Source organism: Felis catus, chromosome B4 (assembly GCF_018350175.1).
Source record: "Felis catus isolate Fca126 chromosome B4, F.catus_Fca126_mat1.0, whole genome shotgun sequence".
In the NCBI taxonomy this organism is placed as follows: domain Eukaryota; kingdom Metazoa; phylum Chordata; class Mammalia; order Carnivora; family Felidae; genus Felis; species Felis catus.
Window position 1 is genome coordinate 34,964,404 of NC_058374.1, and position 26,531 is coordinate 34,990,934.

The window sequence follows — 26,531 nt, forward strand, 5'->3', positions numbered from 1 at the left end:
TGAACAACAGAGTTGGAAACTGGTACTATTTGTGGTAGAATTTTTACTGAATGAGATTACTCACAAGGCCAAGTAAGGATAAAACAGTCCAGAAATTGTGGGGTTTTGGGATTACAGCTACTTTAAGATGGCTTCCTTGTTCTTTTTTTTCAAGCAATCTATAACCAACGTAGGGCTCAAACTCACGACCCTGAGAATGAGTCATATGTTCCATGACTGGGCCAGTTGTCCCAAGGTGGCCACTTTTTATCTATTCTCCCTCTCCCCCGTAACAAAAACCCTCCTAGGAACTGGAAATAAAACCTAAATGAACCGAGCAGGTAGAACAGGTAGAAGAGCCCCTGCTTACCTAGCCTTGCAGCTCCCACTTCGGACCACTTGTAATTCACACACAGCTGCCTGCCAGACCCCAGGCTGCCCTAGATCTTGGAAGGAGAGCAAAAGTAGTGTATACAAGTGTGTCAAAGGTGTGTACCAAGGGCTGGGGGTCTGTGGGTGGTATTGGGAGTGGGCACAACAAGGTGGGTGTTGATGGGGCTGGCTGGGGGGTACTGTATCCCAGACATCATGTGGAACTGCCAGTTTTCGTGCCGTTCTGAGGCTCTCCACAGAGCATGCACCGCCATCACCTGCCCAGGGCACACTCTGTTGTCTGCCCCAACACCGCCTGCCCGTCTTGATGAAGCCAGGGGAGATGGGTGGTGGCGTTGGGGCCTAGTTCAAACCTTCCCGATGATAAAAGTGACACATGGACACACACAACTCACACATATCAGAGCCTTGCTATTTTAAGAATGTACTTTATACAAAATAACCAGTTCATATGGAAATAAAATCTACAGATCTCTGAGGATCAAAAAGCTTTTTAAAAAGTTCTTTTAAAAAATTATCCAACACACAATATCGAACTAACTATTGAGGTAAGTGTCGCTCTCAGTGAAACAGGGAATCAGCAGACCACGACAAAATATACACAATATAAAAATAAATAGCATTCCCCTTTCCAGTACTGGCCAGGAAAGTTCTCACGGCTTTTGCAGCAGGAGCAAAGAATCCCTGACACTGTGCCACAGGCTGGTGGAGACTGGCCTGGGCTCCCAGGAGCTGTGTGCAAGGCAGGAGAGTGAGGTACCCAGGTCCCAGCTAGGGGAAAGGGGTCACACGGAGGACACTGAATGGGGTTCAGCACTTCAATAACTTATTATCCACGCCCCTGTTCCCAACCCCATCCCGCCCTTTTCAAAAACACATGCAAGACAATCAGCTGCTTCTCAGGTATTTCTACATAAAGGTTCAGTCAGTCCCCTGGTACACAGTGAGAGACCAAGACTAGCTGGGGAGACAGCCTCACTAATGTCTGTTTAGCAAAGGCCTACAAAGCAGAGACAGATGAACACGCAACCTGGAGCTAAGGCTTGTGTCACAGCTTCATGAGAGATGGGATGCAGAAATGTTCACTCAAGTTCCGTTTTCCCAATGGGAAAGCAGGGCAAGGCTGGGTGTCCTAAGGCTCCATGTTAGAGTCCAACCCACTAGAAAAGAAAAAGGGGTTTCTTCTCATGCAGCAAGCCTCAATCACATTCTTAGTTCCTAGACAGTGACGTGAGCCCCGGAATAAAAGCCTCTGCATGCTCAGCCAAGATTCCCAGTATCCTCACTGGAGTGTTGAACAGAGAGCTATCCACAGGGACCCTGCATCCCAGAACCCCCGACAGTGGCACAATCCTGACTCACACGCACACGGAGCTGACTTCCTCATTGGAGGCCCATGCAGAATCTGGCAGGGGGCGAATGCACTGACACTCGGTCACAACGCAGGGGGTAGCAATAATGCTAGAAAACTCTTAAGCCTTTCATTTCTTTGAAAACAGTTTCTTTGAAAGCATGACAGGATTCTGACACTATGTGACTGTCCTTGCCTTGGGACTGCTGGGTTAAGACTTCCTGTGAAATTCAGATTAGGTCTTAAGAGCAGTTTATTATTTATAGATTTGAACTTCCATTAAAAAAAAAAAAGGGAAAAATTTCAACCTAGTGGTATGGATTAAAAGCTTGTTTCTGACATTTGTGGTGACTGCAACACTGGGATTTTGCGTGTTTTGGACAGCGCTTTGTTTTGGAGTATGTGTTTTGGACATACTCTTGGACTCCATGGGAATTAGCAGGAAAAATTACACAGCAGACAATGCCACAGGATAACACCACCACATGCTTAGTCAAGAGAAGCATTTCCAAGGTCTGAGGGCTAAGCTACGGCACAATGACATTTCAAGCTGAGGTGTGAGTGAACTAAGGCACAAAAATACTATGGGTCTTGAGGTTTTCAATAAATGTAAAAATGAAGATGAGCATGAAAGAGTTTTGCCTTTGGAGTGGTTTGACTTGGGCTCACTGAGAAAAAAGAATCCTTAATAACAAGCTCATGTGCACTGCCAGAAGAACTAAACCAACGTGATTAAGGAGAGGTGGAGTGGCTTTAATTTTATTTTTAGAAAGTGGGATGGAAAGTTCTATGGATCTGCGCATTTTGCCCTCATTTACTCTTCACATGCATCTACCATAATTTTAGCCAACAGCTACTTTTTAAATGAACAGACTCTGATGGAAAACAAAAACAAAAACCCAAACAGAAACCTTCCAAAGGCTTTAGTTTTCTTTCTGGATCATTTATTTCTCTTGGGTCTTAGGGAAACAGATTCTAACTTATTAACAAGTCTAATAAAGGCTAGCCATGACTATCAAATCAAACAGGTGTGAGAGCATTCTCATTACCCGTGGACCCCAGCTATCCCCTTCTGCAGACTACTGAGAGCTGAGAGCCAGCACACTGACCCACCATGTGAAAGTCCTTCTAGCCTGAGAAAGGTCATTTTTAGGACCTCCTCACACACTACTTTCTAGTTACAGCATATCACATGACCATCATCCCCATTATGGAGAAGACGGCAAATGCATTTGCATCTGCTTAAGACACTTGGGAAGAGAAGTGCCAAAGGAGAAAGACGAGGAAAGAGGTCCTGCAGATCAGTGGTTCACAGCAGCTCAACGGTCACATGTGTTCCTGCAATCTTTCAGCTCCTGACTGCTTTTAGTAGATCTGCACTTCAAAGACCAGTAAAAGCTCAGGATATACCAGACAAGGGCTGAAGTGCTGGGACCTGTAATGCATGACCCAATTCCCACATGGGATGCAACAAGGCTGACAAGTTTGCTGTTGCCCTTGTTCCCAGTGTTACGATATGAAACAGTAGTTCAATCCTTGATACTCTTCTTCCTTAATACCTTCTCACCTCTCTACATACTGAGAAGGGAGGTTAAGGATGTAAGAATTTATGGATTTCTTCCTATATTGTTCACAGCTTCTAGCAACAGGGAACAGGGGGTGAGGGGCTAGGGGAGTGTGGAGAAAAGGTTGCCTTGAGTGGGTGGAAGGAAAGGGAACAAATCAACCCAACTATTGCTTATGGTCCGCTCCTACCCACGCCCCAGGGTCATTCAGCACAAAGCAATGCCTCCAACTTTGGTGCCAGGGGAACAGACCCTGTGCTCACTGTGCTCCCAGTTATACAGCAGCCAGAGGCCTCTCACCCAAACCAGCTTTCATGCAAAAAGAGAAAGGCTGTCACCAGCACAAGGCTCTGGGCCTAGACCAGCTCTAAACAGACCCAAACTGGCTGTCAAGACCAGTTGGTCTTTCTCTCCTCCCTGCTTCTACACAAACACAAAAACAGAAGAGGTAATCCTTCGGCCATGCTAGCTTACACTAGCTTAGGGGCTAACATGGAATCTGTTCTTCCTACATGGATAAGGCTGACCTCTTCACTCCTCCAAACCAGATTATGCCAGTGATAGCTCTCTAACAAGAATTAGGATCAAATGAGAACACAGGCTCAAAACTCATTCCACATAAAAGCACATCAAATTTAAAACTGAAGTCTATTAGAGAAAAACTTGTATTTTTGTGCATTGTATCTTAAAGGCTCCCTGTGTTCCCTATGCAACTCTTAATCCTACCTGAGCTGTGAGCCACAACGCCAGGTCAAAAGCATTCCCTTATTTTTATGAGTCTCCATTACACTGGAGCTGGTATCTTGCGTTTCCATCGGTATAACATGGATTATTTCCAATCTGTTTCTCTTCCTGATAGCACATGCTTAGCAAACTTTAAACATGTTGGCTCCACGTTTCATCAATGATGCTGGAATTGGAGGGAAAAGATTCTACTGGCCCTTCACAAGGCTGAATTTGTAAGAAACTAGGGCAGATTAATAATATATGGAAGCTTTTCTACTATCCCAAAGGCATGCTTAAAAATATGCTATTCTTTACAAAAACCTGTAATTTCAGGGCATTTTTCCTTAGTCTTATTTTTTTCTTTGTGGGATATTCAAAAGTTTAAAACATAGGAGTCCTAACTTTGGTGGCATCTCAGCTAAAATCAAATATAGAATGCTAACCAGGGACAATCCAGTGTAATTCACTTCTAAAACTGTAACAAAGTAATTTAATACTGTAAAATTGTTTCCTATCACAGGTATGACAAATGATTTCCAAGAACTTGTTCCTGAAAGCTATTTTAAATCACCATGACTTATCTTACTATGATTCACTTAAAATGAATAAAACCTATATATACCGAGATATTCCTAAATTCAACCTGTAAATCTATAGAATACATTTTTCCTATTCAAAACTGTGCAATTTCTTTATTGTACTAACATATACAAACCTGAGTAGTCACTTCCACAAAATGTGATTCGTGTCAGAAAGCTTTGTGTGATGCCTACCAGATCACAGTCCCAGCAGGTCTGTGACGAGGATGATTCATTTTGTATTTTAATAAGCAAAACACTCTAGTGATCCCAATTCCTGATATTGGTTTACAACTATCTGGTAGGGCTGGTGGCAAATCAGGAAGGGCACTGCTCTCTGAAATCCAGGATTTAGGCCACTGGATGAGAGGGAAGCCAGTCTTGTGGGCAGACGCTCCTGGTAGAACATGTGAGAGCACTCTGCCTTCCAATGGAGAAAGCCCACAACCAGGGTGTAGTGCAATGGTACCCTCTACGGCTGATCGGAAAGAAGGCCTTTAGCTAACAAAGGACTGCTAGCCACTGAGGAAACAGTGACATTTTACAAGAGTAAATTTACCCTACCCTCTTCTCCAGCTCCTGAAAGTATTCAGTGTGATATGATTGTAAACAAATGAGGATCACTCTAGTGCTGCGTGCCCACCATAGTTAGGACTTCCATTTCTTCCACACCCCCACCCACCCTTCCCACTTTATGTACAATACATTCACCACCAACAACAAAAATTATTTTTAAAAGGCAACATGAAAATTCTGTAAACTGGACCCAGCTCCAAACACATTAATACTACGAGTAGTCCCTTCCCCAAATATATACCTGAGTTTAGCTGCTCATGAAAGTTTACAAGCACCACTCCATTCATAAGTATGACCCCTCCCCCAAGTTTAGGATGATCTTCCCTGAAAAAAGAGTCTCAGGACTTAGAAAAGCTGTCACTAATTTCAGTTCATCTGTTTTTAACTATCAGCCATGCAAAGATCCCTGCCCAAGGACCGCTGCAAGCTGGTATTAGTCTAGGACTCTGGGAATGGCTCCAGCTCTTGGATGGCACGAGTGATGCACTGTGAAGGGGTGTGGCGGGGGAACAGGAACAGAGATGGGCAGGGACCGTTCCCCTAAATTCTCCATGTTCCAGTCTTCATGCGCAGCCTTCTGTTTCCTTGGGGTTTATTTCCTCCTTGGACTAGCTCTGAGAGAAGCAAATAAAGACAATGTAAACAAAATTGACAGCTGTATTGTTTAAAAAAATTAAGTAAGCCGAAGAGCTGTACACATTCCTCTCCACCTGAAAAATGGCTTGGTTTTGGTTTCAGCCATCAGTTTACTTCTGGAGGGTGGGATCTAAAATTCTGGACCTCCTGATCCAGACCCCAACCTCGTCACTCAGGAGCTGTGGGATTTCTTGCACATTAGGGAATGGAACTGATGTTGGTGAAGATAATTAATTCACGGCAGTCAAGAAAGAGATTAAATGAGATGCTGCATGCAGAAACCCTTAGCACGGTGCCTGGCAGAAAAGCAGCACTTGAAGGTAGCTACAGTTCTTTTAAAACTGGACTAACCAGTCTCTCTAAGATGAAATTGGTAGAATAAAAAAAAAAACAAAGCTATCTTATCAAAATAAATGCTAGTGGCCAGTTAGGAAACATGAGGCTTAAATAACCCCAAATAGCTGATTACCACAAGGACAGAAAAAAGGAACATACGGAGACAGCACAGGAGCTACTTCCGAGGTCATCTTCTCCTGGCTTTTCCCACCACTGAATCTACTTGGAGCACAGGGCCCGAGGGGCCCTTTTTACTTGGCTGCCAGTAGGACATGAAGCACTTCCCAGAACACCTTAAAAGATTTTTTCAGAATCACAACAAATTCACAATAAACTATTCCCTGCCACCTCAAAGAATAACAAAAATTCTAATTGCTGGTAATTTTTACCTGATCAAGAGGAAGTGTTGGAGGTTTATGTGGTGGCAGCTCTTCCTGTGACGTTGCTGGTGCTGGGGTCTTTGGGAACGAGGACTGTGACTGGACCGGATGCATTTGCATTCTGTAGCCACAAGAAAGCAAAGTTAAGAATTAATGAAGACACATTAATTAAAGATGAAAAGAGACACTTTAATCACAAAAATCTGGCAGATACTGCCTTAATTATCTAGGTAATCAAACTTGAAATCAATACTGGGACAAAGTGCCATCGTGTGCCTCCAGATGAGATGCAATAAGAAGTATATGACACTGGGGCACCTAGGTGGCTCAGTCGGTTAAGCATCCCACCCTTGATCTCAGCTCAGATCTTGATCTCAGGGTTGAGTTCAAGCATGATGTTGGGCTCCATGCTGGGCGTGAAGCCAACTTAAAAAAAAAAGTAAGTACATGACACCACCTATGTAGTGTTCTTGACAAATGTTTAATTGGACTCCAAACATGAGGAAACAATGAGAAGAATCCAGAGACTGGGACAGTCTACATGAGAACTAGCCTGGAGTCTTTGAAAAACAAAAGAAAACAAAACAATGATAGCATAAATGTCTCAAACTAAGAGATTAAACAGACATAGCAACCAAACATATATATTAACCTTAAATGAATCCTGGATGGGGAAAAAAAAATAAAACAAAGAAATGTAGCTTCAATGTTTCATTTTTCGAGAATGACAGAGCGTGAGCAGAGGAGGGGCAGAGAGAGAGAGAGAGAGAGAGAGAGAGAGAGAGAGAGAGAGAGAGAATCTGAAGCAGGCAGCAGGCTCTGAGCATCAGCACAGTGCCCGTTGTGGGGTTCCAACTCATGAACCTTGAGATCATGACCTGAGCTGAAGTAACACACTTAACTAACTGAACCACTCAGGTGCCCCAACAAATGTAGTTTTAAAAGATATTTTGAGGGGCGCCTGGGTGGCTCAGTTGGTTAAGCATCCGGCTGCAGCTCAGGTAATGATCTCACGGTCTGTGGGTTTGAGCCCCGCATTGGGCTCTGTGCTGACAGCTCAGAGCCTGGAGCCTGTTTCGGATTCTGTGTCTCCTCCTCTCTCTGCCCCTCCCCTGCTCATGCTCTGTCTCTCTCTCAATAATTAATAAACATTAAAAAAATTTTTTTAAAAGATATTTTGAGGACAACTGGAGAAATTAAGTAAGAACTCTGTATTAAATACTATTAGTGTTATTTTCCTTGGGTGTGAAAATAGTTTGAGATTGTGCTCCAGGAAAATGTCGTTATTCTTAGCAGATGCGTGCTGACATATTTAGGGAGAAAGGGTCAGGATGTCTGCAACTTACTACTTCCCAATGGTTTAAAAGAAAAGACAAAGAAAAGAAACATAATGTACTTAGTGAGGCATAAAACAAATAGGGCACAACATTAAATGGAGGAGAGGTTTTGGAGGTAAGGTCTTCTTAGGTTGGCACTGAAGAGAGGCACATTAGTTTTTAAGTTGGATGGTATTGGTTTTAAGATTAAGCTTCATAACTTCATTTTTTTTAAGTATTTTGAGAGAGAGCGAGAAAACAAGTGGGGTAGAGGCAGAGAGAGAGAGAGAGAGAGAGAGAGAGAGAGAGAGAGAGAATCCTAAGCAGGCTCCACCCTTCCACCCTCAGTGAGGAGCCTGACTCCGGGCTCAACCGCATGAACTCTGAAATCATGACCTGACTGAAATCGAGTTGGATATTTAACCAACTGGGCCACCCAGGTGCCCCTAGGCTTTATAACTTTATATAAACAACTTCATTTAACCACCTTTTATATATTATTAATTTGAAAATTTCATGGATCATAGGTCACCTCATCACTATTTGCAAGAACTCTTATGGGGACAGTATTTGACTTGTTTTAAGAAGAAATGACAGATAAGGGATAAAACCTGAGCATTACATGTGATCCCATAACCTCAGGATTTGAGAAAGACCCATTTTACCCTAGTCAGAGTATCTGAACTTAGCAGCATATTGACGCCTGTCTATAGCTCTCAACTGGAGCTATCAAGTTTCCAGGGTCAAAACCTGTCATTTAAATGCGAATTCACTTTCACGAGGGAAAAAAAGTGCCAAAGATAAAATCAGACTCTAAGGCTGATATACTTCCATTAAGTCTTCAATTACCAATGAGTCACATGTTTTTCTTGGACCTAGACTGCTAACATTTATCGTCATTCCTAAGGTCATTTTGCTCTTCAAAACTAACATCTATTTCTTTTTTCAGAAAAACAAAAAAACCCCAAAAACCAAAAAAAAAACAACCCCAAAACCACCTAATGTAACCTTACCCTGATGATCTGTACATTTCTTGGAAAGGTCCCCTTATTCCACTTCCAGTGCCAATCTGTTCCATCATTACAGCTTGAAAGTGACCCAGGCCATCTTCCTGGCAGCGATAGATGGGGCCCTCCTGAGAGAGGCCGTTGGGCTGGGCAGCCACTGGATGGTGAGGTGGGTGAGCAGCCACAGGGGAGGAGTAAGCTCTGGGCTGGAAATGACTGGCTGGCCGCTGAGGTGTATAAGGAGGCCCTGTCTGCAGCATCACACCATGGGGTTGGAAAGTAGATGAACCAAATCCCATCCCTGAACTCAGAGGTGGAGGAGTTCCATAAAGATATTCATTGGCTGACAATGAGCTCTGTCGCTTGGTAGCTGCATTATGGTTGTCCAGGTCTAAAAATTCTTTGGGACTCTCTGGTCTCTCCATAGATTCATCCAGCTTTTCTTCTTCTGGAACAGGATTCTGCCCATCAGCTGAGACTACTTTAGCAGCCACTGCATCCATTTGGGTTGGGGAAGTTAAGGCAGCATTCAGTGTCTCACAGCCTTGCAGATTAGCCAAGGTGCTCTTATCTGAGAAGAGGGGCCTTGGTGGGGGAGGTGGATTAGGTGGGAGCCCACTTGGGCTTCCCGGGGGATGAAGATGTCTCTGCCAGTCAGAAAAGCCCTGTGGACACGGATAATAAGGAGTTCGCTGATAGTGATGGTAGGAAGGCTGAGGTGGTGACTGGTAGGAATACCTCATTCCTTGGTGGGGGCGATACCGGGGAAAGACTCCAGAATGAGGGTTGCTAGATTGAAAGCCCCTAGGGGGAAAATGCTGAGGATGGGATACTGAGGGTTTACTTCCCATCACAGGGCCCAAACCTTGCAGGCCTGGACTGATGTGGTAATGGGTAGCTGAATTTGGGTATTCCAGGCCGGGCATGTACAAGGGAGAAAACTGGCTTACAGTGCCTCCCATCAAACTGGGGTCTGTGTTGGGAGGTGTAGCTGGGTTCTGTCCCGCACATGGCATGGTTTCCTGTAGTGTTTTACCTCTGGGGCAGAGTGGCTTTTCTGAACCACTACCACCAAGGCCCTTCCCCTCTGATCCACAAGGGGATGCTTCAACAACTACTCCATTTTCAGGTAGAGCCCCTCTATCTGCCAGAGTGGAGAGGTCTCGCATACATCCTTGAGTGGCTGGGCTGGTATAGCCGCTCTCTGAGGGCCAGGTATTCTTGTTCTTTGTTGCTTTACAGTTGTCTCCAGAATCTGAGGAGTCGCTTTTGAGCTCTGGGCCCTCTGTTTCCCTTTCTTGTGGTGAGCTCTGCCTGGTACAGTCGGTCTGCAAGGGAGGTGTAGGGTGAGGTAGTTGTTTGAGGTACACGCCCTCTGAACCACCAATGTTTGGTGGTTTCTCCTCAAGCCCAGGCAAGGGATCTGCTGTAAGCGAAGCACAGAACAAAATAGTAATTCGGTAGCTGAAATGATGACACTGATGGAGTTAGTAGTAAAAAGAACATGAAAGCTGTCAGATAAGGAGAGATAGGGTTGGGGTAGATGTGCGGCCATTGAAACTTCAGCTAGAAATTGAGTGCCTGGAAAGGATGATGATATTGAGGTCCTTGCAAACTCCCTCTTATAGACCAAGAGGTAAGACCTAGCACCTCTACAGCTACTCATAAAGTCTGCCAAAGAATGGAGATGTCCTTGTTTCCCTCTTCTTGTGTGGTCACAGATCACTAAGTGAGGGGGAGATAATTCATGGCTCATGGATTCCACAGAGATGCATGTCACATATGGAGATACAATAAGATACAATGAGAAGGACGAGGACATGATGAGTATGTATCAAGAGGGCTGGATCCCTGACTTGTGCCCCTTCAGAACACAAGTTCCACAGCAGCAGGGACTTTCTTTTGTTCCCTACCACTCTTAGTACTTGCACAAAACAGGGACTCAATTGATATTTGCTGAATGAATGAAAATATCTTGTCTGGATGTCTTGAGAACAAGATGTCCTACAGGATAAAACTCGAAAGGCATCTTTAACACATTACAGAAATTTAATAAACCCAAATAAATTAATTTACTAGACTCAAATGCTTAATTAGAAATTCAGAATTCTTTACCTTGCTATTGTATCAAACCAAAAATATGGTCTTACTATTACAATCCTTTGAACAGGACAGAGTTGTTGCTCAGGTGGATCAAAATACAATTCTGCTAACAAATTTTAAAGACAAGATTAAGGATTCATAACAACTTTTAAAGACCGACTAAAATCTCGGTCAACTAATGAACTAATAATGCTGTCTTCAAAAATCAAAGGCAGGAGCTATACAATGAAAATTAAATCTACACTTATCATTATTTTATCAACATAAAACATGGCAACTAAGAAATAGGCTTATCTAGTTTCACCAGAGGGACTCTACTTCTAAAGCTTCTTCCAGACTCCATGTGAAATCAGTATTAGACAATTCTGTTAGAGCTGGTTTTCACAAAGCAGGCCCTATCTCAAAAGAAACATTTTTATTTTTTATTTTTGTTAATTCTTAAAATGTTTATTTTTGAGACAGAAAGAGCACAAGCAGGGAGGGGTAGAAAGAGAGGGAGACACAGAATCTGAAGCAGGTTCCAGGCTCCAAGCTGTCAGCACAGAGCTTGATGAGGGACTTAAGCTTATGAACTGTGAGATCATGACCTGAGCTAAAGTCAGATGCTCAAACTGACTGAACCACTGAGATGCTCCTCAAAAGAAACACTTTTAAAAAGTCTGACTTGGGGAAGATGGCAGAGTAGGAGGATTAGTATCAATAACCCAAAAAATGACTTTAAGGCTGAAAGAAAAGACTCCCCACAGCTATATGTAGAGCAGGGGCCACATCAAAGAGGGTAGGAAGAACAAAGGCATTGACAGGAGTCAAATGGACTCTAGGACTGTCCACAGGAGGGAAGGATACAGCAGACACAGAGAGAGGAGAGAAGCAGTTCCCCAAGGCAGGCACCCCAGGCACAAGGAAATTACATGGGGAAGATGAATTCCCATAACATTTGGCTTTGAAAACCAAAGAGGACCAAATTTCTGGGACGGAGGGCGGGGGAGGATGACTTAACACCTGAAACTAAAAATCAGTGGGCTTGGCTCTGGGAGAGACAGGAGGGCAGAGTCCCTGCCCTTAAAAGAGACGGCACAACAAACATAAACAGCCCCACTGAGATAAAGCTTAGAAGCAGCAGTTTGAAGACCTGGTGTATATATATGGTAAGGAGATTTATTTACTAATCTTGAGTGTATGCTAGAGGGTAGGGATTTTTGGGACACCTCTCCAAGAACAAAAGAGTTGAAAGGCAACATTGTCTCCCCCGCCCAAGGCTAGATAGATGGACACTTATAGGAATCAGAGCAGTGCCAATACTTGTTACCTGGGTTGCTAACAAAGAGCCCAGCCCCAGCATTCTCCTGCAGAAACACTCCATCCAAGCCCAGGTGAACTTTTCCTGGGCAGCTGCAGTTCCCTCCTGCATCGGACTGGCTTGGAGCTTCCTGGAACTGTATGGGCCCTACCCCCATTGCCCTGTTGACCTGGCCCCTCCAATATGCCCTTGGCCAGAGCCCATCCAAAGTGATGGCACAAGCCTGGCAAGGTACAGGCAGCCCCAACAAGGCCAAACACTACTGCAAAGAGACTCCTCCTGCCCCAGAGAACGGGGAAGATAACTACACATACCAGTCTGACTATGGCCCTAGCAGTGGGCTGGGGGAAGACAGGTGTTCTGACTGAAGGCCAAGTCCACCATTGAAAGCTTCTCGGAGGACAAAAGAAGGAAAGTGCCCAGCAGTTTGGTGCTACCGCATCTCTAGCAAATGCCTGGATTGATTCAGCTCAAGCCCAAGGCAGCCCCAGACTGGGCCACTGACAACACAGGGATCAAACCTTACCCAAGACAAAGAGAGCCATTGCACACAACTGGAATGAAGGCAAATGTGGCTCAGTTACAATACCAGGGTGCACACAACATACATAGGAGACACCCCTAAAGTGCTAGGTCGTGGTGAACAGGGGACACTGCACTGAAGGGCACTACAGGACCTCTTCTTCACAACGCCACTATTTTTAAGAGCAGGAGACATAGCTGACTTTCCTAACACAGAGTTAGACAAAACAAGGACATAGAGGACTATGTCCCAAAGGAAAGAACCAAGCAAGACATAATCACAGCAAGAGAGCTAAATGAAACAGGTAAGTAATATGCTCAATAGAGAATTTAAAGTAATGGTCATAAAGATACTCAAGTTAGAAAGGAGTGGAACTCTTCAGTAAAACTCTCAACAAACAGAAAACAAAACAAAACAAAACAAATCAGAGATGAAGAACTCAATAACTGAAATTAAAAATACACTAGAGGGAATAAACAGACAGACTAGAGGAAGCAGAAGAAAAAATCAGTGACTGGGAGGACCAAGTAATGGAAAGCAATCAAGCTTCACAGGCAAAAAAAAAAAAAAAAAAAAAAGAAAAAAAGATTTAGGGAACTCAGTGACAACAAGTGTATGGATCTCAGAAGAGAGAGAAAAGGGGTCAGAAAATTTATTTGAAGAAATAATGGCTGAAAACTTCCTGAATCTGGGGAAGGAAGCAGAAATTTAGATCTAGGAAGCATAGCGAGTCCTCAACAAAATCAACCCAAGGAGGTTCACACGAAGACACACACAGGAATTAAAATGACAAAAATGTAGTAATAAAGAGCAAGTTAAAAAAAAATTTTTTTTTTTTAATTTTTAACGTTTACTTATTATTGAGAGACAGAGCATGAGTATGGGAGGGGCAGGGAGATGGGCACAGAATCTGAAGCAGGCTCCAGGCTCTGAGCTGTCAGCACAGAGCCTGAAGCAGGGCTCGAACTCACAAATCGCGAGATCATGACCTGAACCGAAGTTGGATGCTTAAGCGACTGAGCCATCCAGGCACCCCCTCCCCCAAAATTTTTAGCATTTATTCATTTTTGAGAGACAGAGACAGAGTGTGAGTGGGGGAGGGGCAGAAAGAAAGGGAGACACAGAATCTGAATCCGGCTCCAGGCTCTGAACTGTCAGCATAGAGCCCCATGTGGGGCTTGAACTAATGGACTGTGAGATCATGACCTGAGCTAACGTCAGAGGCTTAACTGACTGAGCCACCCAGGTGCCCCAAGAACAAATTTTAAAAGTAGCAAGAGAAAAGAAAACTGTTACATACAAGGGAAACCCTGTTTCAGCTCATTTTTCAGCAGAAATTTTGCAGGCCAGAGGGAGTGGTATAATGTATTCAAAGTTCTGAAAGAAAAAAAAAACAGCAGCCAAGAATACTCTATTCAGCAAGGCTCTCATTCATAATAGGAGAATTTCCCAGACCAAAAAGAAAAAAAAAAAAAAAAAAAGGAATTCATGACCACTACCCCAGCCCTATGAGAAATGTTAAAGGGGACTGAGTGGAAAGGAAAGACCATAAGCAGGAGTAAAAAAGGTAGGAAGCACAAAAGCAGTAAAATTAAGTATATCTATAAAAATCAGTCAAGTGATTTACAAATAAAAGGGTAGAAATTATGATAGGATATACCTAAAACCTGGGAGTGGGATGGTGGGAGTTAAGAATAGATTCAAACGTAAGTGACCATCAACTTACATATTATGTGCAGAAGATGGCGAATGTATATGAATACACATACAAATATATATATACATACACATACATACATAATGGTAATCACAGATCAAAAACTGGCAACTAATATGCAAAAAATAAAGAGAAAGGAATCCAACTATTATCACTACAGAAAGGCACTAAGTCACGACAAGAGAGCAAGAGAAGGAACAGTGGAACAGGGATCTACAAAAACATTCATAAAACAAGTAACAAAATAGTAATATGTACATACCTACATACTACCTTGAATGTAAATGGGCTAAACATTCCAATCAAAAGACAGGGTGATGGAATGGATTAAAAAAACAAAAACAAAAACAAAAACAAAACCCATCGATATGCAGCCTATAAGAGACTCATTTCAGACTGAAAAACACCCACAGATTGAAAGTGAAGGGAAGGAGAAGACTTTATCATGCAAATGAATGCCAGAAGAAAGCCCAGGTAGCAATACTTGTATCAGACAAAACAGACTTTAAACAAAGACTATTAATAACAAGAGACAAAGGACACTACATAATCAGTAAGGGACAGATTCAACAAGAAACAGCAACTGTAAATATTTATGCACTTAACATGGCAGCACCCAAATACATAAAGCAACTAACAACAAACATAAGGAAGTAATCACTAGGAATAATAGTAGGAGACTTTATTATTTTTAACATAAACTTTTTAAAGTTTATTTATTTTGAGAAAGAAGGCATGAGGAGGGGAGGGGCAGAAAGATGGGAGAGAATCTGAAGAAGGTTCCATGCTGTCAGCGCAGAGCCCCATTGGGGCTCGAACTCATGAACCGTGAGATCATGACCCGAACTGAAATCAAGAGTCGGACGCTTAACCAACTGAGCCACCCAGGCACCCCTATTTTATTTTTAAAAGTTTATTTATTTAGGGGTACCTGGGTGGCTCAGTCAGTTGGGCAGCTGACTTTGGCTCAGGTCATGATCTCATGGCTCTTGAGTTTGAGCCCTGCGTCAGGCTCTGTGCTGACAGCTTGGAGCCTGGATTGGAGCCTGCTTCAGATTCTGTGTCTCCCTGTCTCCCTGTCCCTCCCCCGCTCACACTCTGTCTTTCAAAAATAAACATTAAAAAAATTTATTTTGAGAGAGAGAGGGAGGGAGGGAAGTTAGGAGGGAGGGAAAGAGACAGAGTGTGCACATGTGAGAGCAGGGGAAGGGCAGAGCGGGAGAAAGAGGATCCAAAGCAGGCTCTGCACTGTCAGCACAGAGCTGGATGTGGGACTTGTAACTCACGAACTGTGAGATGACCTGAGCTGAAACAGAGTCAGGCGCTTAACTAAGTCACCCAAGTGCCCCAATAGTAGGAGACTTTAATGCCACACTTACATGAACAGAAAGATCGAAACAGAAAATCAGCAAGGAAACAGTTGCTTTTTGAATGACATACTTGACCATATGGATCTACCAGATATATTCTAAAGAATTCCAAACTAAAAGGGCAGAATACACATTCTTTTCAAGTGCACACGGAACATTCTCCAGAACAGATCACATGACAGGCCACAAAACAAGTCTCAACAAATTTGAAAAGACTGAAGTTGTACCATGCAACTTTTCTGACCATAATGGCATGAAAGTAGAAATCAACCACAAGAAATCTGGAAAGAACACATGAAAGTTAAATAACATATTACTAAAGAATGAATGGGTTAATCAAGAAATCAAAGAGGCAATCAAAAAACACATGGAGACGAATGAAAATACTACAGTCCAAAATCTTTTGGATATAGCAAAAACTATTCCAAAGAGGGATGTTTAGGGGCACCTGGGTGACTTAGTCGGTTAAGCATACAACTTTGGCTCAGGTCATGATCTCACAGTTTGTGAGATTGAGCCCAATACCAGGCCTCCACTATCAGCACAGAGCCCGCTTCAGATCCTTGGTCTCCCTCTCTGGTCCTCTCCTGCTCATTTGCACATTTTCTCAAAAGTAAATAAACATTAAAAAAAAAAAAAAAAAAAGAGGGATGTTTATAGGAATGTAGGTCTACCTCAAAAAGAAAAATCTCAAATAAACAACCTAGCCTCATACCTAAAGGAGCTAGAAAAAGAATAAAGCCCAAACCAGTAGAAGAAAATAATAAAGATTAAAGGAGAAACAAACAAAATAGAAACTAAAAAAAAACAATATAGTAGATGAAACCAGGAGCTGGTTCTTTGAAAAGATCAATGAAATTGACAAATCTTTAGCCAAACTCAAAAAGAGAGAGAGAGAGAGAGAGAGAGAGAGAGAGAGAGAGAGGAGAGAGAGAGAGAGAAATAACAACCAACACCACAGAAATACAAAGGATTATAAAAGATTATGAAAAATTATATGCCAACAAATTGAACAACCAAGAAGAAATGAATAAATTACTAGAAACATAACCTAACAAAACTGAATCAGGAAGAAATGGAAAATTTGAACAGGCCATTTCCAGCAAATAGAGTCAATAATCAAAAAACTTCCAACAAACAAAAGTCCAGGACCAGACAACTTTACAGGTGAATTCTACCAAACATTTAAAGACGAGTTAATACCTATTCTTCTCAAACTATTCTGGAAGATAGAAGACGAAGGATAGCTGCCAAATTCATACTATAAGACCAACATTACCCTGATACCAACACCGCATAAAGATACTACAAAACAAAAAACAAAAAACAAAAAACAAAAAAAACAAACAAAAAACAAAAAACAACAAAAACAAAACAAACAAACAAAAACAAGAGACCTATAGGCCAGTATCTGTGATGAATGAAGACACAAAAATGTTCAACAAACCAAACACAACAATACACTAAAAAAAATCATTCACCATGATCAAGTGGGATTTATTCCTAGGATGCAAGGGCAAATTAATCAACATGATACATCACCTCAACAAGAGAAAGGCTTAAAAATATATGATCATTTCAATAGATGCAGAAAAAACATTCGACAAAGTACAAAACCCATTCATGATAAAAAACCTTCAACAAAGTAGGTTTAGAGGGAACATACCTCAATATAATAAAGGCCACATATTAAAAACTCATAGCTAACATCACACTCAATGCTGAAAAACTGAGAGCTTTTTCCTAAGATAAGGAAGAAGAAAAGAATGCCCACTTTCAGCAGTACCTTTATTCAACAGAGCACTGGAAGTTCTAGCCACAGCAATCAGACAACAAAAAGAAATAAAAGGCATCCAAACTGGTATGGAAAATGGAAAACTTTTATTACTTCCAGATGACATGATACTACATATAGAAAACACTAAAGACTCCACCAAAAACTACTACAACCATAAATGACTTCAATAAAAGTCACAAGATACAAAAATCAATATACATAAATCTGTTCAATTTCTATACACTAGTAGTAGAAAGAGAAAATAAGAAAAAAACTCCCATTTACAATTTTACCAAAAGTAACAAAATACCTAGGAAGAAACTTTAACCAAGGAGTTGAAAGGCCTAAACTCTGAAAACTATAAAACACTGATGAAAGAAACTGAAGATGACACAAATGGAAAGACATTCCATGCCAACGGATTAGAAGAACAGATATTGTTAAAATGTCCATGCCACCCAAAGCAATCTACACATTTAATGCAATCCCTATCAAAACACTAACAGCATTTTTCACAGAACTACAAAAAGTAATCCTAACATTTGTATGGAACCACAAAAGACCCCAAATAGCCAAAGTGATCTTGAAAAAGAAAAACAAAGCTGGAGGTGTCCCAATCCCAGGTATCAAGCTATACTACAAAGTTGTAATAATCAAAACAGAATGGTACTGGCACAAAAAAAGTCATATAGATCAAAAACAAAACAGAGAGCCCAGAAATAAACCCACAATTATATGGCCAATTAATCTTTGACAAAGGAGGCAAGAATACACAATGGGAAAAAGACAGTCTCGTCAACAAATGGTGTTGGGAAAACTGGACAACCACATGCAAAAGGATGAAAGTGGACCAATTTTCTCACACCTTACACAAAAACCAACTCAAAATGGATTAAAGACCTAAATGTGAGACCGAAATCAAAACCCTGGAAGAGAACACAAACAGTAATTTCTCTGACATTGGCCATAGCAACATTTTAAAAATAAGTCTCCTGAGGCAAGGGAAATGAAAGCAAAAATTAAGTACTGGGACTACATCAAAATAAAAAGCTTCTGTAGAGCAAAGGAAAACAGTGAATAAAACTAAAAGACAACCTACGGAATGGGAGAAGATATATGCAAATGACATGTCTGATAAAGAGTGAGTAGCCAAATATATTAAGAACTTATATAACTCAACACCCCAAAAAATAAATAATCCGATTAAAAAATGGGCAGATGAAATGAACAGACAATTCTCCAAAGAAGACATTCAGATCACTAACAGACACATGAACAGATGCTCAACATCACTTATTATCATGGAAATAGAAATCAAAACAGAATGAGGTATCACCTCATGTCTGTCAGAATGGCTAAAATAAGAAAAATAAGAAACAACAAATGTTGGTGAAGATGTGAAGAAAAAAAAAACCCTCTTGCACTGTTGGTGGGAAAGCAAACTGGTACAGCCACTGTGGAAAACAGTAGGAGGTTCCTCAAAAAATTAAAAATAGAATTACCACATGATCCATTAATTCCACCACTGGGTATTTACCCAAAGAATATGAAACGCTAATTTGAAAAGGTGTATGCACACCTGTGTTTATTGCAGCATTATTTATAATAGCCAAGATATGGAAGCAACCCAAGTGACCATCAAGAGATAAATGGATAGAGGTGCCTGGGTGGCTCAGTTGGTTAAGTGACCGACTTCGACTCAGGTCATGATCTCACAGCTTGTGAGTTCGAGCCCCATGTCAGGCTCTGTGCTGACGGCTCAGAGCCCGGATTCTGTGCCTCCCTCTCTCTCTGCCTTAACCCACTCGCATTCTGTCTCTGTCTCTCTTCAAAAATAAATAAACATTAAAAAAAAAAAAAAGAATGGATAAAGAAGTGGCACATATGTACAATGGAGTATTAGCCATTCAAAAACAACAAAACATTGCCATATGCAATAACATGAAGGAATCTACAGGGTATTAATGCTAAGTGAAATATAAAAAAACAGAGAAAAGAGAAACAAACTGAAAAACAAGAGAGACAAACTGAAAAACTATAGAGAACAAACTAATGGTTACCAAAGGGGAGGTGAGTGTGGGGACAGGTGAAACAGGCAAAGCAGACAAAGAGTACACTTATCATGAGCACTCTGTAATGTATAGAGCTGTTGAATCACTATATTGTATACCTGAAACGAATATAACACTATATGTTAACTACAGTGGAAGTTAAAAAAAAAAAAAAAAGTTTCAGTAGATATCCTAGTAACTAAATACATTAATTAAAACAAAAGTAATTGCATTCTAGGCCTACCATCAATCTTATGTGGAATTTTCATATTTGATAAAAGTCTAGGTGTCTATTCTCCAGTCATGCATTAAGAAAATTATATACAATACGTGGTTGACCTCTATCCCAGAAAAAAGCACTAATTACACAAATTACTCTTTTAATTTTTCTTCTCAATTTTCAGGTTTACTCTCTTAAATGACATTTCTAAGACATTTCTTCAGGATTTGCTAGGTCTCACTTTTTTTCATTCTTAGTAGCTATAGCTATGTGTCCAAGGAATAGAAGGATGGAAATAATTAGGCTTTAAGTAAAGTACTAAAAAGTTATTTCATGATAAATTTTAAGACAGCCATTAATAATATTTTTTTAAAGTTTAATTATTCTGAGAGAGAGAGAGAGAGAGAGAGAGAGGGAGAGGGAAAGGGAGAGAGAATCCCAAGCAGACCCTGCGTTAGAAGCGTGGAGCTCGACCTCACAAACCTTTGAGATCATGACTGAGCTGAAGTCAAGAGTCAGAGGCTTAACAGATTGAGCCACCCAGGCGCACCAAGACAGCCATTTTTAAAGGCAGTTTGATGATGCCATGGTTGAAAGCATGGGTGCTGGACTGAGTAGGTCTGGGTTCAAATGTCAGCTCCACCACTTACTAGTGAGATGAGGGCAACCAATCTAAACCTTTGTGCCTCAGATTTTCCACCTGTACAAACAAGGATCATTAAATAGTAGCTAGCTCAAAAGTTTGTTTTGAGAATTGAATTACTATACGTACAAGTCTCAAAAAGACTGCACATTATGGTAAGGACTACATTTGTATAATGATCATTACCACCAGAAATCCTTTCAGATCTTTGGCCCAATCCTGAGTGAGTGGTTCAAGAAAAAGAGGCTGTAAATGAGTTTGATAGTCTTCATAAAAAAGATTGCTTATGAATTAATAGCTTAAATGTCAGAAGTCAGACAAAAGTGATGGTGTAAATTACCTCGGTCATTTTCAGGCTCTTGTGTTTCACTGTTATCCTGTGTCCTCCCAGGATTCCCCAAGGTAGGCTTGGGGGCTGACACACTTACTGATGCCGAGTGAGCTACCTGTGGAAAAGGGCCAGGTAAATGGGGCGGTGTAGGCTGTCGGGGGTGGTAAGGCACACCTGGTGGGCAAACTCGGGAAGAAAGCTGCTGCATGGCAATCATCTCTGGGCTGTCCATCATGGAGTCCCCTCCTTGCACCCCCCGCAGAGCCTGGGAGGGTGCTCCAAATAAAGAACTTGGCGTTGGGGCTGGAGGTGGCTGTAACCGAAGTCCACCAGATTTACAGGGTGGTCGCATATACCCTGAAGAAGCAACTCCATGAGGTAGAAAGCTTGATTGTTCAGTCCACTGGTTTGGGGGGAGAGGAGGTCTCATCACTCGGGAATCCATCATATGACCAAGAGTGCGAGGTTGGTGAGAGGGTCCTGGCCCCATGGGGGGCTTCTCATCTGTGCCCAAGGGTCCTGGGTTTGTAGCACCATGGTTCCCATTCCAGACAGCAGAGTGTACTCGATTCAGGTACTTGTATGATCGGTACATGTGGCTGGGAGGAATTTCTGAGCTTTCAGGAAAGTCTAGGGGTCGGGCTGGAGCCCCACCATGCCTGGGAGGAATAAATCCTGACTGGAATTGAGTTGGGGGATAAATATTTCCATCCTGACTGGGGCCACCCATCTGCCTAAGCTGCAAGGATCCAGGATGTGATCCCATGTTAGTAAGGTGTGTCAGTCCCCCACACACTTGCTTCTCTTCTGGTGTGCCTAGCCTGGGTCCTCGGTGGTTGTTAATTCCAACTGGAGGCTGGCAACAAGAAAAGAGAAGAAAGCAATGTTCAACAGACGCATAGAATAAGTAATGTGCTTAATCTATAATAACAGACCCTACAGAATAGGAGATAATGAATTAAATTTAACCTGGGAAGAGACTAGATTTCTGAAATTTATTATGAAATCCTTTGCATCTGCATATTCTGAGTATCAGGTTGCTTACCTGCATGGCAAAAGGCTGATGCTGCTGTACAGGCTCTCCAGGGTGTGGTTCTGGGACTCTAGAGGAGACATATAAATTGGCAGGATCTGATCCTCGAAGAGGGCCAAATGTTCCTGGTACTGCTGGCCTCTGGAGGGTGTTGAGTAAAGGCAAGTTGGGGAGAGGTTTAAAAAAAAAAAAAAAAAAAGCACAGAAGACATTAAGTAGAAAACAAGGATGTTCCTGCATATGGATGTACTGCTAAAATAACACAAAGACCTTGAACAACTCAGCATAGGGCCAAGAAAGGGAAGAACGTCAGCACATGGGCTCACCCAGATCAGGGCTAGTTCCTGGGCCGAAAGCAATCTCTCTCTATAGGACAGACTGCTGTTTCTTAATCTTTTTTTCATAACTGCTTCCTTCCAAGAGCCTCTTAAGCCAATTTTCCCCTAACTGCCCTGCAACATATAATTTTAATGCTACAGATATGCTGTGTATTTTAAGTACTGTATGTATTTCTGCGCTTCATACACAAAGAGTTTTTTTAAAATCCCAATTTTGGCCCATACCGAGAGTATGTCAGATTAAGAGAAAGGAAATTAAAAATAAGAGGAAAAAAGAAGAAAGAATGGACAGATGAGAGGCAAAGAAATCATCCACATACAGAAAAATTATTTTGGAAGAGGAACCAATTAAAAAGGCTTCACCTCTCTTTGAATTCACCAACTAGGAGCAATCACAACAGAATTTTAAGCTATTCCTTACCATCTGGTTTAAAAGGGGTGCCTGGTTGGGCATACCCCCATAATGTAGGGGACGAGAAAAGCCTCGGCCGTTTGAGGTGCTCCCCTCCCGAGGGAGCTGTGTGGAACTACTGCTAGGATTATCTCCAGAAGAGGGAGCTCGGCGTGCAGGTGGCAAGGACTTTCCTCCATTCTCCACTGGTTGCTGTTTCTTGCTGGGCCCTTCAGAGTCCCTGGAGCGGGTCCAAACGTGGCTTCCGCCACTTCTCCCAGCCCGGCTCCGTCTCTTCTCTCGCTTTTCATCCTCTCTGATCCAAAATTCTTCATCTGTGTCTCCATCTTCCCCAGGAAAATGCTTCATCATTGCCCGATGGAAACACCTCTCTAAATTATCAGACATCTTGGTATATTCTGTGGGAAGATACAAGGATTGACTTCCAGATACAGCTTTTACAGGACATAAAAAAAAAAAAAATCTCCTACCAATAGACAATAAAAGATGCTATTTGGGTAAACTCTTGAGCTTAATCTGGCTTGAGTGCATATTATGTTGTACAGCTATGGACACAAGAAGAAGGTACTGTTTTTGTCCTAAGAGGCTCTAGGCTGTATGGCTGGAAGATGACTCTAGGACTATTACCTTAAATGAGTACAAATAAAGGCTAAAATGCAGAATTATTAAATACAGTGACTGTATTTAGTTAGAAGCTGCTTAGTTTTTAAACTTAAGCATTTAAGCTACTAGAGCCTTTTATATTATTTATTATTGGAGATATACTCTATGGACTTCTCAAGATGACTTACAAATCTAGGTCAGTCTTGTCAATGGTTAACTTGCTGAATGAAGGAAGCGCAGTACAAACTAAGCCCAGCCTGGTCTTGAAGATAATGAAAACTAACCTGAGCCCAGTTAGCCACCAGATATACTCTCTTGTCACACAGGATAGGAGTGGTTCTGGCACATATTGTGTAAGTGGTTACAATGGCCAATCCTATGGCTTTTAATGTGCATTGTGTTCATAGCCCCAAAGAAAGGTCTGATTCACTTCTGAAAGAGATGCACTTCTATTTTTGTGTATTTCTAAAAAAGAAGGCATTTTATTCTTGGTTGAAATGGTATAATAAGTGTATCCATAGGAGACTCCTTCCCCACTTACCACTACTTTCCCCATTGTATTTTCGACAATTCCTGAACATAGTCTTCATGTCATTTACAAATTCCTCCTTGGTACAGTATAAACCTCCATTCAGTTTCTTCTCCATGCTTGAGATATCCATGGGGACCTAAAATAGGACACATTAAATTATAACATCCTGGAGAAAAACCATCTTGTAGTCCCTGTGAGGCAAAGGAATCATGCTATTATGAGATGCTCAGGAGCATGGCATATATCCAGCAACTCTGATTCTCAAGAACAACAGGTGAACTTAAAAACAGTGACAAAAATCAAGAAAGAAACACACACCATAGAAGGTATAACTGTAAAGGCAGCCTCTACCTTAATAATCTGGTAATAGTTTGGGGCATACGATTCATCCACAGGTTCTAAAAAGGGCCAAGAATCCTTGTGAGCCTTTACCACATCGAGAACTGAAAGCCAAAGAAGAGAGCTGCATTAACTCAGTCACACAAGAGTATTTCTATCAGAAATAGTTAATAGTTGAGAATGGGAACTGACCTTTATACATGGCAGTGAAATCATCATCCAACTCAAAGCTGTGAATCACAAAATAAGAAATAGTAACTTTGACAACCTTCTCTCCTTAGCTCTCTTACTTCAATCACAGACAGGCAGCTGATTGTACCAAGGTTTGGAAGAGTCCCAATAAACTGTTTTTAAGGTAAGTTTGTGACACTGATAATCTCCAGAAAAGAATTGTGAAGATGATGGTTAGTAAACCTAAGCAAAAAACGGAGTATCATTTTCCTCATCCATAAAATGCTGGGGTTGACTCAGATGATCCATAACTTATGATTCTATAATGTTATTTATTTCATAGCACATTATTTCTTGGGCTATATTTTCCCTTAATGAATATTTTTATAATCTAAATAACAGTAATACAGAAAGGCATACAGAAGAATGAGAAGCTTATGAACACTGAATATTACCTACCACACAGGGTTGTTGTAAGAATTAAATGAGCAAAGTGCTTAGCACAATTCCTGAGTGCTTCCTAAATGTTACTGTTTGCTACTGTTAGTATCATTAAATACTCACAGGTCTTTAGTCTTTTTTTCTTCTCTCATGGGGGAGTTAGGGTCCAGATGGGAAAGTTCTGGGGGGAGCTCCTTCCCTTGGGCCAGCAGCCACGCCCTTTCTTCCCTGAGCTTTCTCCTCTTTGCTCGATCTACAATGAACACAGTGCATTACGGTACAAGTGAGGTAAGTGCTTTTTAGAGGATTAGATTATATGTTAAGCATTTTGAGAAGAAACAAAGATCACCAAAACAGTATCATAAAATTATTCTTGCTTCTTCTGCTATCCTCTTTTGATAATTAGGATGATTCTATAGAAGGAATGCTTTATGAAAAATATAATCTTGTGGAACTCATTTCTTTTATGCATATTGAAATCAATGGTTGGGGGGGGAGGGATGAGGGTGGTATGGCAGGCACTGGGATGGAGAGGGAGGAAAGAGCAAGAATGAAAAAACAGAATTAGAAGAAAAAGAAAAAAAAAAAGATTGAATGAAGATTATCCTTCTTTCAATACCTGAGGACTTTCCTAGTTCTCTCAGAAAAGCAACATCCCCTTTTAAGGACCAGATTCTCAATCCAAAACATATACAAGATTTTATATGCACATGTAAGCACTCAAGGTTTTGCATTTGCAAAAATATCCTTGCACCCCAATTGTCTTTGCTCTTCAATCCACCCCCACCACTGGCAGCTGGACCCTACCAAGCCAGGGTAGTAATAAATTTGGCTGGGAAAAAGAGAAAGATGCCAGCTGGAATGGGCAAAGATCTGGAAGGCATGGATGATTTTTTTTCTGGCTCACAGCCACAGCCATGAGAAACACACTTGGCATTCCACTATTAGTCTGATGGGACACTCACTGCCAGCAGGGAACCGGAAGGTCACGAGTAAAGAAAAGAGCCAGGAAGATAAAGAACACTGTCAGACAGAAAGACACAAAAATGGAAGGGAGAAGCCAGGACAGACCTTCTATTTTCTTACCCGAGAGACAGACTCCACATCTGCCCACTGCTATGAGTATGACATGACCCTGCTAATTTTGTTTTTGTTCTTACATTATCCCTTATAAACTTAAATCTTTATCTGCTTTAATTAGTGAAAGGCACTTGGCTATCAATGACTTGTAATACTACTTTTTAAAAAACGATTTCAAGATTAAAGAACAATGTAACCAAGTTAATGAATATCCATGAACCTAACTGGCAGATTTTAAGATTTTTGCTTTATTAATTTAATACAGTACTCCACAGCTTAATAATCCACTTTCCAGTTGGTTGCAATATGTCTGCATCTTGTAAATGGTATTATAATGACAATTCTTTTGACATATCTTCTCACGCATTCATGTGAGATTTTTAGGGTCCACAACCAGCAGCGGAACTTCCAGATAGTGAACTTCATCAGGCCTGGTCAAGGTGATTTCCAAAGGGGTACAGCTTTTCTCTCAACAGCAATTTGAGTGAACTCACACTCACTTGGTAGGATAAAAGGCGCATTTTTGACAAACTACTGAGTATTGATAAGGAATTTTGATGTTTTCATCTGCATTTTCCTGACTGGAGTGATTACTTTGCCCTATTTTCTTTGGGTTGCTACATTTCTGATTTAGATAAATGCTTTTAATAATCTGGATAATAAGACTTTGTTGTTGATTATGTGTTAAAATTATCTTCTTCCAG

General features: G+C 41.4%; 1 protein-coding gene across 5 annotated transcripts in view; it reads right to left on the bottom strand.

Moving 5' to 3' along the window:
* Nucleotides 1-780: 780 nt before the first annotated feature.
* Nucleotides 781-26,531, bottom strand: part of CECR2 (CECR2 histone acetyl-lysine reader) — a 182,078-nt gene continuing 156,327 nt past the window's right edge. For 2 of the 5 annotated variants that reach the window (XM_023256589.2, XM_023256587.2), the window contains 10 exons: nt 24,871-25,000; nt 24,328-24,365; nt 24,148-24,239; nt 23,806-23,932; nt 22,671-23,059; nt 21,924-22,052; nt 20,888-21,734; nt 8,850-10,269; nt 6,530-6,641; nt 781-5,782 (listed from right to left, as the gene is read on the bottom strand). In XM_023256589.2, the coding sequence (XP_023112357.2) occupies nt 5,777-5,782; nt 6,530-6,641; nt 8,850-10,269; nt 20,888-21,734; nt 21,924-22,052; nt 22,671-23,059; nt 23,806-23,932; nt 24,148-24,239; nt 24,328-24,365; nt 24,871-25,000 (3,290 nt within the window). In that variant the 3' untranslated portion in view covers nt 781-5,776. The remainder of the gene's footprint in view (nt 5,783-6,529; nt 6,642-8,849; nt 10,270-20,887; nt 21,735-21,923; nt 22,053-22,670; nt 23,060-23,805; nt 23,933-24,147; nt 24,240-24,327; nt 24,366-24,870; nt 25,001-26,531) is intronic. The other 3 variants (XM_045061150.1, XM_023256591.2, XM_023256588.2) reach the window with 3 other exon arrangements.